Source organism: Antechinus flavipes, chromosome 3 (genome assembly GCF_016432865.1).
Source record: "Antechinus flavipes isolate AdamAnt ecotype Samford, QLD, Australia chromosome 3, AdamAnt_v2, whole genome shotgun sequence".
NCBI lineage: Eukaryota > Metazoa > Chordata > Mammalia > Dasyuromorphia > Dasyuridae > Antechinus > Antechinus flavipes.
In genome coordinates, this window is record NC_067400.1 from 395,132,999 (window position 1) to 395,148,812 (window position 15,814).

The 15,814-nt window shown below is 35.3% G+C and overlaps 1 protein-coding gene across 2 annotated transcripts in view; it reads left to right on the forward strand.

Moving 5' to 3' along the window:
• STAT1 (signal transducer and activator of transcription 1) overlaps positions 1-12,026 on the forward strand; it is a 55,206-nt gene extending 43,180 nt beyond the window's left edge. The window contains exons 21-24 of one of the 2 annotated variants that reach the window (XM_051985989.1): positions 2,607-2,792; positions 5,985-6,060; positions 7,125-7,227; positions 10,169-10,690. In XM_051985989.1, coding sequence (XP_051841949.1) covers positions 2,607-2,792; positions 5,985-6,060; positions 7,125-7,227; positions 10,169-10,201 — 398 coding nt within the window. In that variant the 3' untranslated portion in view covers positions 10,202-10,690. The other variant, XM_051985990.1, reaches the window with a different exon arrangement.
• The last annotated feature ends 3,788 nt before the right edge of the window (positions 12,027-15,814 follow it).

A 15,814-nucleotide genomic window follows, 5' to 3' on the forward strand; every position in this document is an offset into this window, starting at 1 on the left:
CTTACATTTATACTGCATTATAATGTTTCCTAAAATTAAATTTCAAAGTATTATTTTGGAACAATGCCTTTCCTAGGTTGGAAAATAGCTCTAAAAATTAAATTTCTGAATTTCAAAATTAAAAAAGCAAAACCTCATCAAGATTAGATATGGATTCCAAGAAACTTCCCCTATGAATCATACAAACATTTATCATGCTACATTTTCAAATTTCATCATTAGAGATTCATTTCTTTTATTCCTGAAGTTTGCAGTTATCAAGAGTATCCCATTAAGATGTTAATACTTTTATGAGTAAGGATTACTTTAACTGGTCTCATGAAATCTACAGAAATAACAGAGAACCAGGGTCCTGAGAAGCTAGTTGCTGTTGTTTGTACTTTGTTGTTGAAAAGGACCAATAGCATCAGGATGGCTAAGTCATGACTTGCAAGTGAGGCAGGACTATGCAAAATCAGTCAGCCTCATTCTTTCCTGCAGTCATTTGGGTCCAGTGGCCAGATACAGATCAGGATGACTGGAAATGGCCTTGGATACAGTGAGAGACTTTGGCCTTTTTAAGCTAAGGTCTTTCTCAGGTCTCAATTTGTCTGAGGCAATACCCTTCAATGATTCAGAGCTAGGTAAGAAATAAGGTTAAAAAATGGCCTAGTTTGCCTACTCAAAGGAAAAAAAAAAAAAAAAAATTTGTACGGGAAGTCTCTTAGGGTTTCTGGCCAGCACAGAAACAATTGCTATTTACAATCACTCTGATGCGTCAGAATCTAAACAGTCCCTCAAATGATGCTTGGTCTGGGATCTATTGTTACCCAATGAGATCCAGAGAGATTAAGATATGGTCCATACAAAAGAAACCTAATGAGTAAACCCAAGATTTCTTGCTAAATTTCAGCAACCAAAATTTATATTCCTTGCAGATTAGAGCATACTGTTTTCACTTTTTTCGATTGTAGTCTCTTTCTTGCAGTTTTTCCCTTTTATTCTGATTCTTCTTTTACAACATAACTAATATGGAAATATGTTTAATATCATTGTACATGTATAACTTATATCTGATTGATTGCCATCTTGGGGAGGGGAGAGGAGAGAGGCGGAGGGAGGGAAAAATGTGGAACTCAAAATCTTATAAAACTGAATATTGGGAACAAAATAAAATACCATTTTAAAAAATAAATAATAAATTTTCTTCTTGTTATAAGATGCACCTCAAAAAGGTCTTATTTTTAAATAGGTAAAGGCTAGTGAGATACTCAATTGTCCATAGGTTGTTGTTTAGTCTGTCTTACTCTTCATGATCCTCTTTTGGGGGTTCTCTTGGCAAAGATACTGAGTGATTTGCCATTTCCTTCTCCAGTTCATTTTACAGATGAGGAAACTGAGGCAAACAGGATTAAGTAATTTACCCACCATTATAAGTGTCTGAGATTGGATTTGAACTCAGCCCCAGTGTCCTATCCAACTAAGCCACCTAGATTTCCCCAAAATTGTACACAGGCTTGTATTTAAAAGCAAGCATTTTTATATAACCATTAACATATCTGGAGTAATATTTTTTTAAAATAGCTTCACAAGTTTAAAATAGTGTACCCACAGGTAAAAGATAGCCATTAATCTGAAAAAGATCAAAGTTTTAGTGAACTGCAATTATGAGTTGATAAGATTGTATGGCAATGAAAAAAAAAAAAAAAAGCTGGAGGGCAGAGAACCATATAGGATCAACTGAAGGATTTGTTAATGGTTAGCCAAGAGGAGGCAATTCTGAAGGGGAAAAGGGAAGTCAAAGAAGTATTATTTGAAAACCTGATTTTCATGTTGTGGGGTAGCTAAGTATTTTAGTGGATAGAGGTCTGGGCCTAGAATTAAGAAAAATCTTCTTGAATTCAAATCTGGCCTCAGACACTTACCAGCTATGTTACCCTAAGCAAGTCACTAAATCCTATTTGCCTCAGTTTCCTCATATATAAAATGAGTCAGAGAAAAAAATGACAAACTGTTTCAGTTTCTTTGCCAAAAAAACCTCAAATAGGATCACAGTCTGAAAGAAGTGTACAATACTCATGTTGTTGTGAGATTAAGTTATGAAGCAAATTATGAAGCAAATTTAGAATTGATTTAAGGACAAATTTCTTATCAATTAGAGCCATCCAAAAGTGGCAAAAAAAAAAAAAAAAAAGGCTGCCTCAGAAGTTACCTTTTTTGCCTTTCACTATTATACTTCCTTTGTTGGATATGTTTATGAGCAATTGTGTCAAATTCTTCGGGCACATTGCCTGCATTCCAGTGCAGCCTGAATTACCCAAACCAGATTAAATCAATAAACAAAAAAATAAAATGCAAAATATAAACCAGATTAAAATATATAAAATAAACAACATGAAAAATAAGTAAAATATAAAATAAAATATAAAAAAAGTACAATACAACCTAAAAAAATATTAATTTGTGTTTTCCAAGACAATATATGACCCACAAGGGTCTGTTTGCATATGACACTACTGTTCTAAAAGGGATTCTTGTTCACTTACATGTTGGATTAGATAGCCCCAGGAGGTTTTTTCAATCCTGTGACTCATATCTTTCTTCCTTTCTATTTTTTTTTTTTAAAGAATCAGTATTTCATGCAGTTGAACCATACACGAAAAAAGAACTCTCTGCGGTTACTTTTCCTGATATCATTCGGAATTATAAAGTCATGGCTGCTGAGAATATCCCTGAAAATCCTCTGAAGTTTCTATACCCAAACATTGATAAAGACCATGCTTTTGGAAAATACTATTCTAGGCCAAAGGAAGGTAAGTGGAGAGAATCATTATTGAACCTCTGACTTCTGACAGTCATATATTGAAGAATTTGTCCATTACCACTAGCACTACCAAAATCCAACAGTAGCCATGATTTTCATTCCCCTTAGAAGATGTACATGACAGCTCTCTTGTACCACGAGTTGAGTACGTGACAGGAGCTGCACAGGTAAATGTGACAACCCTCACATAGAGAAGCTGCCCTCCGTGTCAGACCAAGAGTATAATAGCACCCATGCTTTGAGCCCCTTTAGAAATCTGTTTCTTAAGTGAATTGTAAAGATGACATTGGTGCAATATTGGCCATCCTCTTTCTACTTTTAACCCATCAGAATTGATTTCTCTTCTTAAAAGTTTGTCTAAAATGCTAAAGTGGCCTGAGCTCGGCTCAGGTCCATACAATGCTCATGCTTTGTATGTAAAGACAAAATCCTTTTGCTATGTTGTTTTTCCTGAGCCTGCCTGTTATCAGGGTGAAGTCCTAACCAAGATTTTTCCTTTCAACACATGAACCTGTTGAAATGCAGATAGCTGAGATCAAGTTTCCCTCAGAAATAAAATATAGGTCAGGTCTCTGGAGATGCATCAATGAGAGATCAGAGACCACTAGGATCTGAAGGGACTTGAGAAACCAATTAAACCTAAACTGGAGTCTTTAGAACTGCCCCAACAAGTGGCTTTCTAGCCTTTGTTTGGAATTCTCTGCTCTTGCTTTTCAGAAAGGAAAGATTAAAAAAAGCGGTGAAGAAACCTTTACCAACTGATAAATTCTCTCTGTCAAAACTTGTGAAGGAAATTTTTCTAAAAAATGCATGCTTTAATAACAGAATACAATGTTGAAAAACTAGGAAAGGTGCAAGAGTTTTGAAAAGCAAAATTGCATATTCATTTTCATAAACATGGAAATCATCCACAAATCCCCGATTATGGCATTTATCTGTAGCTTCTAGTTTTTAATTGGAGGATTGGTGGTAGATTGATTTAATATAGTAGGTTTCCCAAAGATTATGAAAGCACATTATAGTTTTAAATGAAATTTAATGCAGATAAGGAGAAAGAGTAAATTTCTCCTTTTGTAGGGGAATATCACCCCAATTCCTTTTAAACAAGTGTAGTAGTAATAATAATAATAACAACAATTAGCATTTATATAGCTCTTTAAGGTTGGCAAAGCACTTCACAAATATTCTCTCTTTTGGTCTTCATAGTAACTCTGGGAGGTAGCTGTTTTTTTTTTTATTATATGTTTTATTTTATTTTATAATAACTTTATGTTGACAGAATCCATGCCAGGGTATTTTTTTTTTTTTACAACATTATCCCTTGCACTCGCTTCTGTTCCGATTTTTCCCCTCCTTCCCTCCACTCCCTCCCCTAGATGGCAAGCAGTCCTATATATGTTAGATATGTTGCAGTATATCCTAGATTGGGAGGTAGCTGTTATCTCCAACTTGCAGATGGGAAAACTGAGGTTAAGCAACTAGCTCACAGTCACTGAGCTAGTGAGTGCCTGAGATTACATTTGAACTAGTCTTCCTTATTCCAGATCCAGCTCTCTAGCCATTGGGCCATCTAACTGTCCTGATAATACTAAATGGAGGAATTTGGGCGGGGCTAGACCTACAATTTCATTGATGTAGGAAATTTTCTACCACAATTCTTCAAATTAGTCTTAAGAAAGTTGACTAGAATGGAGGTGTTGGGGAGAGGGGAAACTGGCCCATAGAACTCCAAGTGCACCTAAACCAGATTAAAATGTAAATAAGAAATATTTGATACAATAAATAAAAAATTCAATAAAACATAGATAATGCTAATATGTAGCCTCTAAGTCAATTTGTTGGTGACAGAAATCTTTAAGTACATTTAGTGTCTTTCATTTCTATTTGAGTCGGAAACTACAACTGTAAGCCACTCTTCCTCTTTCTCCTCCTCTTCCCATTTAACCAAAGAGAAAATTAATTCCATCTGAGGTTCTAAGGTGGCAATGATTTGCTTAACATCCTATAGCTAGTTAGTGACAGTGCCAGGCTGGGACGGACACAAGTCTCCTGAATTTCAGTCAGTCTAGTGTTCTTTCCAATTGTGACAACTGAAAAAGTTCCAAGAAACCTAGTTTTGGGGTAAATTAAATTCAATTTTATTGACTAAAAACAGGCTTACAATTCCCTCTGTAGACAAAGAGACCAAATCTGTTGAACCTTTTGAAAAAGGGGTGCACCTGGGGGTAAACTGATCAACAAATAAAAAGTTGGTAGATGACTATATTAAAATGAGGGTCTTTGGGGTACTGGATTTGTATCATCCACATCTAGATCAAAGAGATTTAACAATTTCCGTATCACCTGTCTAATAAAAGGGAGGATCCACATTTTCCCAGAACTGTCTGAGCAAATATAATGAGCATGAATGCACACATTAGCCTAAATTAAGAATCTCTTTCATTGTCTTTGATTAGATCTCAGCCATGCAGATTGGGTATGTCTTTTAGAAAGATCTCCCATACCCATTGATTTCTGGTTGAGAATGTTGGTTGATGGTTCTTTTGTTGCCCTTCATTCTCTAAGAAGACCAAAATGACATCCTTATATTAGAGAGAAGTTATAGTGTGTCTGACTGTAGGTGCTTCCATTTAGATGAGGAAGCAGAAAAGAGGGAAGAAAAACCTTGATCCTAATATAGTAATTAGCTGCTCATATCAGAAATAAACGATCATTTCTCTTAAAATATACCACACTGCTTGCTCATCTTAGAATATGCAATTAAGAAAAGTCCTGTTTTGTAGCACTCTTATAGATCATTAATTTTCCATTGTAAAATCTCAAAATAGGCAGATTGGTTTAAAACAAAATTTCCGCACTTTCTGTACATTGCAGTTGTCTTCTTGTAAATGTGGGAAACACTCAAGGCAGATGTCATTTCCCTTTCAGGGCCTTCTAGCTCTTAGCAACTCTTCCCAGTATCAGCTTGGCCACAGACCATTCTCCTCCTTCTCTTCCACGTACTTTACACAGTAGTCCCTTTGTACTAAACCCCTTAGTGATTTTAGTTGACAAAAGCAATGGGGGTGAGAATGTGGGCCTTCTCTGATCATCTAAGAAACAGATTTGATTTTTTAAATCCCTGGCTAAAGTATATTTACATTGGCTAACTAGATGTGCATTTGGTTTGTTTGCTTTCTAGGGCCAGAGCCAATGGAAATTGATGGCCCCAAAGGGACTGGCTATATCAAGACTGAACTAATTTCTGTATCTGAAGTGTAAGTGAACACAGAAGAGGGTCCTTTTTAGAACCTTCAGTCTCTTCCCATAGGGGAAGGGGGAGAATGGGTGGACCTCAAACATACTTGTAATCTGTTACTCTACTGTCAATCTAACATGGGCAAGATAACATGAGAAGATGCTAATTAGGAGTTCTGTGAACCCAACCGTGGTGTAACCCTAAACCAGTTCTGTTTTTTCTTCAAAGCTACATTTAAGCTCTGCAAGATCCAGAAACATTGATGTTTTGAAATAAGTGTAAATAAAATGAAAAAAAATTTATCAGTGGGAAAGTAGTTCTTTTCAATATAGAGTAGGCCAAAGTTGCAACTAAAATACATTTTTTTTCGTCTTGCTTTTTATTCTTTGTTTCATTTTGTAAACAGTAAAAACAAACAAACAAACAAACAAAAAAACTCTTGGAAATGTCATTGTCAATTATTTGCCCTCCTGCATTGTCTTGGGGTGAATGAATGGATCTAGCCACCATGTAATAAAAAACCCTTCGAACTGCTCAAAGTGGGATGAGGGAGTCCCCAGACATGGTGCTCCTCTGGCTAGGCTTTGCACCTCCAGGGCAACACAAGTAAGTGCATGTAGCCATGATTAGACTTCTTAAGGACTGCTGGATACTAGGTGGGCTGATTGATACTCATTCACACATACAGGGGTTAGAATGGGTGGGGAACCAATACTCGTAGATGGTAGACTTTTTCAAATATATTTGACAAGTCTGTTTATTTCCTAGAGACAACCCATATGGTAGAACAGGTGTTCTTAAACTTTTTAGTGTCATGGACCTTTTTGGCAGCCTGGTGCAGCTTATGGACACCTCCCCTGAAGAGTGCTTTTAAATGCGACAAATAAAATACATAGGATTACAAAGGAAACCAATCATACTGAGATATAGTTATCAAAATATTTTACCAAAAAAAAACAAGTTCATGGAGCCCAGGTTAAGAATCCCTTTTTGAGATTAATGAGGTAAGGGCTGAAATGTCAGTTTTCCTCTTGAATTTTAAGTGTGGTTATATTTTTTCCTTTCATTTTTCTCCTACTTTAGTCACCCTTCCAGACTTCAGAACACAGACAACCTTCTACCTATGTCTCCTGAGGAGTTTGATGAGGTTTCTCGCATAATGGGCCATGTAGAACTCAGCAATGTGGTAGGTACATCTTCTAGAAAATGTCCTTAGGTCCCTGGAATTGATTCATTTTCTGAGGCAGGAAGTGGATATGAGCATATGCTACTTTTCAGGGAGACTGAACAGAGTCTGGGATATCATTTAAGGAGTGGTGAGTGGTGTGGAGAGAGGTTTGATTTTGTTTTTCGTGGGGTTTTTGTTTTGTTTTGTTTTGTTTTTGGTAAGGTCATCCGAGGACAAGCTACAGACAATTATGCTTTAAAAGGTTACATTTTTGCCCAGGAATTTTGGGCTTTTTAAGAGATGCTTTCACAAAAGAGCCAAACTTTTAAAATTTCAATAACTCGCCACAGTCCTTTTCTCTGTTCTCCACAGGGGTTTCAGATAATGAAGTTCTAAAAATTTATGGAGGAAAATGTGACTCCTGATTGAATTCTTTTATAAAGAACTTTAGAGAATTATTTAGAGAATTTTAGAGAGTTATTTTTTGATTGCTATCATAATCTGTTATTGCCCTTGCTTGGGCACTGCTATGCAGACCTCAGCATTCCCTGTACCAGCCTGTGCTACCAGTGATGATATCTGTGGCTACCTGCTCAGCATTCTGGGGCTCAATTGGGAGGGTTAAACAATTTAGAGAATTAACTGAGGGTAGTAAGCAGAATATGGTGGTTAGTCACCGGACATTACTCAAAAGGAGCATTCTACCTTTAGAGAAATCTTTCCTAAGTATATACACCAGGTGGCAGTCCTGAATAAGGGCAAAGATTTCTGTTAATTTGGGCCAAAGGCTTTTTTTTCTCAAGGTTTGGGGGATCTTTATTGATATTGTTTGGTTTTAAGCTAATTCATACGGAATCTGTCCTAGAATCCTATGTTGTGAATTTTGATAGGTTAGAGAAAACCTGTTAAATGTAATGGTGTAACCCCTTCATATCTTATTTGCTCTCATGTGTGTCTAATTCTTTCAAATATGTACCAATTCTGTGTGCATGAGTAAGTGGCTAGGGCTACATTTATGCGTAAAGTATTTTGTGTCAGTTTAAATTGTCAATTTCTTAAGGTTTCTATTTTCTTAGGAGTTAGCCAGATGGCACAGTAGATAGAGTACTAGGCTTTGAATAAGGAAGATTTATCCTTGTGAATTCAAAACTTACTTCAAATACTAGTTCTGTGAGCCTGAACAAGTCACTTACCCCTGTTTACCTTAGTTTCCTCGTCTGTCAAATGAGCTAGAGAAGGAAATGGCAAAACACTCCTGTATCTTTGCAAAGACAACCCCAAATGGGATCACAGAGTCAGAAATGACTGATCAAGAACAATAACAAATTTTCTCAATTTCTGAAGTGAATTAATTTCTGATTCTATTTAGAGAACATGCTATCCAGCATTCTCCTTGACTGAGGCTAAACACAAAATTGTTTATATGGCCCTTGGGGGAAAAAAAAAAGGCATTGTATTCAACCTGCTACCTTTTCTAAAGCAACATAGATAGATGCATGCAGTAACAGTAAAAGAACAGGTATAAATGACTCCCAATGTGCATTCCCATATTCCTCATTTCCAAGACAATTATAGGCACCTTAAAAAATTCTGAAAATAATATTACATAATATTATTATATAACAATATTACTTATTACATAAGTAACATCATTGATTTTGAGACTTTACATATGTTGGCTATTATTAAGAAATATGCCAATATAGATTAGTCTCTCTTCTCTTGCACTCTCGGTCTTTTTGGATTTGGTGAAATTGAGACTTAAGAAGTTTATTTGTATAGAATCAAATATACTTTTTCAGAGGTTCTATACTTCCTGATTGATACAAAAGTGATATGGCCTTCATAAATAGTGCCAGACCTGGCATCTGGAAATTACTGCTCAAGTACTATTAATATTGTTCTCCTCCTGCTCTCAAGGATATTGTAGGCTAGAACTGCAATAAATTGCAAAGCATTTTAGTACTACTACCAGGGATACTACTATCAGGACTAATTAGAACTGTATACATACATGTCCATCAGATTTTAGGCATGTATAATAAATCTGAAACAAATCCAAATGGAAATTCTAGGAGCACGAGAGAGAACTGCAGATGCCGAGTAATTGCTCAGAAATTGGTAAAGAAACATCATAAAAAGGATTGATCTCCCCCATTGCTTTGCTCATTCCTGTCCCTATAAAGGGTATGAAGTGAAAAAAAAAAGTATACAAAGTATAAAGCCATTTTGTATGCCTCTTTAAGCTAAGGGGGTGATTTTATTTCACTCAAGTTTCAAGGCTGCAGGTCTCCATTGGGATTGATCCATAGATGGCTGATTCCTACCAAGAAGGTCTAAGTTCAAGTTATGCCATGGGCTCATTTTGGCATTTAACTTTTGAGTGCCCTGGCCCAGAGCTGCTTAAACTTTTTTCACTTGTAATCCCTTTTTGCCCAAGAAATTTTTACACAGCCTCAGGTATAGAGGTATATAAAATAAGTATACAAATCAAACATTAACTGATAATAAATCATAAAAAAATTTTATTTTAAAACTATTCTTTGGCACACATATAATTTTATTATTTATTAAAGATGAAAGCAAATTTGCATACTAATGAGATAAATTGCTTGTTTATTTTTACATAAAGAATTAAATCTTGCCAGAATATTTGATACCTTTTACTGTTGCCATGTTTTTCACTATCTCCACATTCAGTTAGGGGTCATAAGCAACAGTTTAATAAGTTTTGTCCTAGGCAACCCTCTCAGATTCTAAATTACAGAGAAGATGCCCATCTGTATTGGTAGAGATAGTTCTATACTGTGTACACCATATACCAATCAAATCATAAGTCTACTTGTCGTTGTTTAAAATGGGTAAAAATATAAGGCTCTGAGAATAAAGTGATGTGCCCATGATCACATAACTAGTTAAGTGTCTAAGGAGAGATTTAAACTTAGCCTCTTCATTTCAGGTCCAGCACCCTATCCACTATGGAAGACTATAAGAAGAAGAAAGTGGCATCTTAGCATGTTTGAACTCTTGAAAAGGGAAGGGAAAGTGTCCTCTCCTGTCATACACACCCTAGCTTAGTAACTATCCCACTGGGATTTAGCAGGAAAATTCAGTGTTCCTTTTGTCCTGTAGTTGGACAATTCAGCATTTCTTTATCCTGGGTATTGCAATGAGCAGAAGATTTGTACAATGGAAAGAAAAAAAAAAGCTTAATACTGTCTGGATAAATTCAAAGAACTAAACCAGCAAGCTGCAAGGTGAAAATCCATCAGCTTATGAGCTTATGGGAAATAAATGGTCAGGGCTTACTGTGGCAGTGAGGATGATCCAGGGTTGCATACAGAATGCTTTCTCTCGTCCCTATTTGAAGTAACAGGTAGATAGATGCTTGTTTTTTCTTCTCTAAAGGGTAGTCAAATTGTGTTAAATATGTAAACTCGCCTTTAGATTCATGGAACAAAGTTAATGGCATTTTCTCTCTTTACAGATGAATGTACCTTTTAATATCTGAATTTTGTTCATCTCTTCTGAATCAGACTCATCTGCCCTTGGCTCACATCTGCTTCTCCCAGACTAGTTTTTTAGAGAAAAGAAAGTTATATTAACAACTTTGCTTCCAAGTGAATTTTTTCTTATCTCAAAACACCTATTTACTCTGAAGGTCTGCACCAGCCTCGCTGAAGGTAAAGCTGATAAGAATATACATTGGATATGGAGGAAGGGTAGAAGTCTTTTTAAGGGAATCTATCAGTGTTGTGCACATTGGGTACCTAGTACAGATTTTATTAAAATAATAGGTCAATATTTTTATAGGAATTTTTGGTGTGGGAATTATGATTTTCCATATTGAAAAAAGTTTTAATGGTTGAGACAATTTCCATATTGTCAATATGGCAGATCTGTCCTCCTCTCCCTCTCATCACATCTCTTCCCCCATGTTACTAAACGCAGCATCTTACATAGTAAAAGATAAATTTTGGACAAATTTCTCCTAACCCCAAATTCTCATTAAAAATTGTCATATATTGTATGTAGTTTGCCAGGCCAGGCATTTAAAAATAATAGAACAAATAAACATTTATTGTGGAATTGGCTTAGTATTTGGGTTAAAGTTAGTGAAAAGTTGCTGGCTAACGTCCACAGAGACCAAATGCACATAGTAAATTTATAAATAGTATTTCTCTTTATCTCATTACAAAGCTTTTCAAGAGCTTCTATCTTCATTACAATTGTCAGAAACAAAGTTGTTTTTACATTACTAATCAAGTAGCTAAGACTCAACAAATATTTTAATATCTCAGCACTTGTAGACAGGGCCAAAGCTGACATTGACTAAAAATGTAGATATAAACAAATTAATAAATTGAATAGGCAGAAGCTTGTATTTTATTTCTCAGTCATAGTGGATATAGATTTAACTTTTCATGGAAAGACTAATTAGTGGAAAGACTAATTTCACGGAAGGACTAAAATTGACAGTATCTAAATGGGAACAATATACAGAAATTGGCTAATATTTATTTTCCTTTTTAACTGAAAATATTAAATTAGCATTGTTTTCATTGTCTGCTGCCTCTGCACTGAACTACACAAGCACTGAAATGAAAAGCTATAGTTTGGGGGAGGGAGGCAGGAAGAAAGGCAAGAGATTTTTAACCTTGTGAAGTTATCTGAAAGAAAATGCATTTGTTTGACCTATTTAGCTGTATCTCATTATTTTTTATTGTCACTTCAATTGTATTTCTTGTGGTTGTCAATATTTCTTTAAATCAATTTAAAAACAACAAATGAATGATAAAATATATTGAATTAGGAAACTTCCTGCTTTGCTTGCTTTCCTCAGTTAAATCATTGCTGTTTTTCTAACTCACAGCTGTTGTGTCTTAAAGTTTGCAAAATGCTTTCCTTACAACCAGTCATCCTCACAGTATTATTTATTGTTCTACACACATTGTTCCAAATAAGATGTCACAGACCAGAGAGGGATTTGGGTTTCTGATCAAAAACATGAAAGAGGGAAGGAAAGCATAATTTTAAGAATTTTATACATGTGTGTTTGCTACTCGTAGTTCTGTTATAATATTTGCCCTCAAAACAAGAACAACAATGAATTTTAATGAATCGAAGCCATAATGAAATATTGGTAATTCATAGTGCCAGTTACTATTTAAAAGATAGCAATGTGTATAGAGCATTATTTTTCCCTTATTTATTCTTACGCCAGATTAAGTGAGAGGCAGCGTGTTATATAGTGTGTATAGGACAGCCTTGAAGCCAGGTCCACCATTGGTCCAGTCCTGCCACTGTCACACACTGGCTGTTGGACCCTAAACAAGTCCCTAAGCTGCACTAGACTACCTTCTAAGACACAAAGTGCCGGTTTACATTACCAGAGGAACACCATTTTCTAAAAACTCTGTTAACTTGCCTTGTAAATCAAGACTGGAATCAAAGACAAGGGGGTCAATAATGACAGCCCACATGGAGATATTGCTGATTTAGAGAGCACTTTCCTCACCACAACCCTAGAAAGCTGGAAATCAGTCCATCAATCAGCAAGCATATATTAAACATCTATTAGGTAATAGATACTTTGCTAGGTGGATCCTCATTTACAGACAAGGAAAGTAACATTCATAGAAATTAAAGGGTGTCATGGCAAAGACACAGTAAGGAACTCAGAATAGACATTATTCGTACGGACTACGAGTTTTTAAGGTGTGAATAGATTCAGGGTATCTGTGAAACTTGAATGGGCAAATTTTGGTTTCTTTGGTTATCCTTTATATGTAAAAACATTTCTCTGAGAAGGGGTTCATAGATTTTGTCAGCTCACTAAACGGAACTATAACACAGTAAAAGTTAAAAGACACCTCTAGACTTTCTCAGAGATATGATATGATAACCACTACTAAAAGATCTCTGGGCTCCTTGATACACCATTTGCTTCCAAAGCTATAAATTATTTTCATTTTTATTTGGAAATAATTAAGACATTACTTTGGCATGTTTTTAAAGATAAATATAAAATTAAAATCTGTCCTTTCTCCAAGGCAGTCATCTTAAATTCACATTTTGTAATTATGTCTTGGGTTATTGAAAGGCTATTATTTCCTCAGAAAAATCACAGAGATTTAAATTTTTCTCAGTAATTAGAAAAGGGAGAGAGAATAGTATTTATATAGCACCCACTAAGTGCTAGACATCATGTGTTAAGTGCTTTTTGCAAATAATAATAGTAGCTAGCATTTATATAGTGCTTACTATGTGCCAGGCAATGTCCTAAGTGCTTTGCAAATATTATCTCATTTGTCTTCAAAACAACCTAAGCTAGGTTCTATGATTATCCAAGGCAAATATCAGTTAAGTGACTTGCACAGAATTACACAGTTTGTAAGTGTTTGAGGTCTTATTTGAACTCAGGTCTTCCTGATTCCAGACCCAGCACTCTTTCCACTTGCTTTATATTATCTAGCTGCTTATAGAGCCCAGCTTCTTAAACTGTGGTTCACGGCTCATAATTGAATGTAGAGGTTGTGAAATTTTGACTTATTAGCAATAAATGTTTGGTTTGTATACCAATTTTGTACCTATATACTGAGGGTTGCATAACAGTTTCTCTGGGGAAAAAATTGGCACAAGTGGGAAAAGTTTAAGGAGCACTGCTATCAAGTAATTCCTTTCTTAGAATTAAGGTGAAGGTGAAAATGGAAGTTGACAGGGAAAGAATTAAACATTAAAAGTTCTGTTAAAAAAAAAAATCACCAGTAAACTAATTGTAGAATGTAGGAGTTGGCAAAGTAGAAAGAGACAGGATTACTTCATATTGAAATAGAGAAATCAAATCAAATATGTTACCTTTGACAGCATTATTGAGGGATATCAAAAGAGTAAAACTGTTATCATAAATCTTGTTATTCTTCTAACTATATATGTAGATTTCCTCCCTCCCTCTCCCTGCATAAGTTCTTCTAGTGGGAGGATTTTTATATCTTTCCTTTTAAGAACTAGTCTAACGAACTATGGGGAGGATCGTCATGAGAGAATTTTTGGCCATGGCAATGCAGAAAACAAGCTAAAACATATTAAGTGGCTATCTATCCTGAGCAGTCCTTCTTCACTTACTTAGAGATGAGAGATTTTAGAGCATCCATACTCGTTAATTTAACTGATGATATTCCAAATGTGAAAGTCTTATCCAGTGATAAACAAGTGCATATGGCATTTGAAATAAATTAAATCAAGCTTGGCATTCTTGCTGTAAATGAAACTAGAAAACAAAAGAAAATGGCAAACAAGTGGAAGGAAGGTTCCTAGTTTTTCCATGCAGAGGGGGGAAAAAGGATGGAAAGTTGGCTTTATCTTGTCTCCAAAGCCGAGAAGAAACCTCATTTCATAGGGTGACTAAATCTAATATTACAATGCAAATTACATATTTGCAGAAAGACCCCCTTGAAAATTAACTGGAGCTTTAGCACCAGCATCTGGAAAAGGAAGCAAAAAAGCAAAATCTGCAAACAACTTGACAAGACTCTCTAAATTTAAATAACCTCTACTTTGCTACTTGGTGACTTAAGTGGGAACTTAAACGAGATTAACAATAGAATGGTAGAAAATATCCAGAAGCAGTAAATGCAATAGACTGAAAACTTGTAAACATCATGGAAACCTCATGCCAATATTAAATTAATATTTTCTTTGAGAACTGTAAGATTGTAGACATGATGGGTGCCAGATACCATCTCTCTCTCTCTCAAAAAAAGAATTTGATTATATTTTATTAATAATAATAGCTAACATTTATATAGCACCTATTATATTCCAAGTGCTAAGCACTATATTATTATCTCATTTGATGCTTACAACTCTGGGAGATAGGTGCTATTATTAACTCAGTTTTACTGATGAGAAAACTGAAGTTAAATGACTTGCCCAGAGTCACACAATAATTAATGTCTGAGGTCACGTTTGAACTCAGATCTTCCAGACTCCAGACTTGGCACTATTCACTGCACCACGTACCTGTTCAACAAATAGGAAATGGCTTATTAATTTAGGAGTCATTCCTGAATTAAGATATCTTTACAGTCACACCACTGACTTGTAATAGCAAGGAAAAAATTAATATTGAATTGGAATAAATGATAAAAAATGGGAACAACTAAAACAACCTCAATCTTATCTATTTAAAATAGTAGACAGATCGACCAGTAAGCATTTATCGTCTGCTACATTGGCATGTATTGGAATACATTCCAGCGAGGTGCTAAGAATTACAAAGACAAAAATGAGCACCTTCCATTCTATTAGATGTAAATGGAGAGAAGAAAGGACATTGACACAGGTGATAGCAATGTCCTACAGAAATATAGTCAATATATATCAATTAAAACAACCCAAAGACCAAAACAGCCTGAAAGCTTCTTTAGCCAGTAAGAGGGAAAATGTGGCAGCCAACTCTTGTTTTTCAAACATAAACGTCATTTATAAAATCTTTGAAAGAAGGGTGGTGGAAGATTCTAAACAGTTTTTCCTAATAAAACAGCTGGAAAATATGGAGAAAAAATAAAATTTTTAAAGGTGGGCAAAGAGAGGTTAATGATAT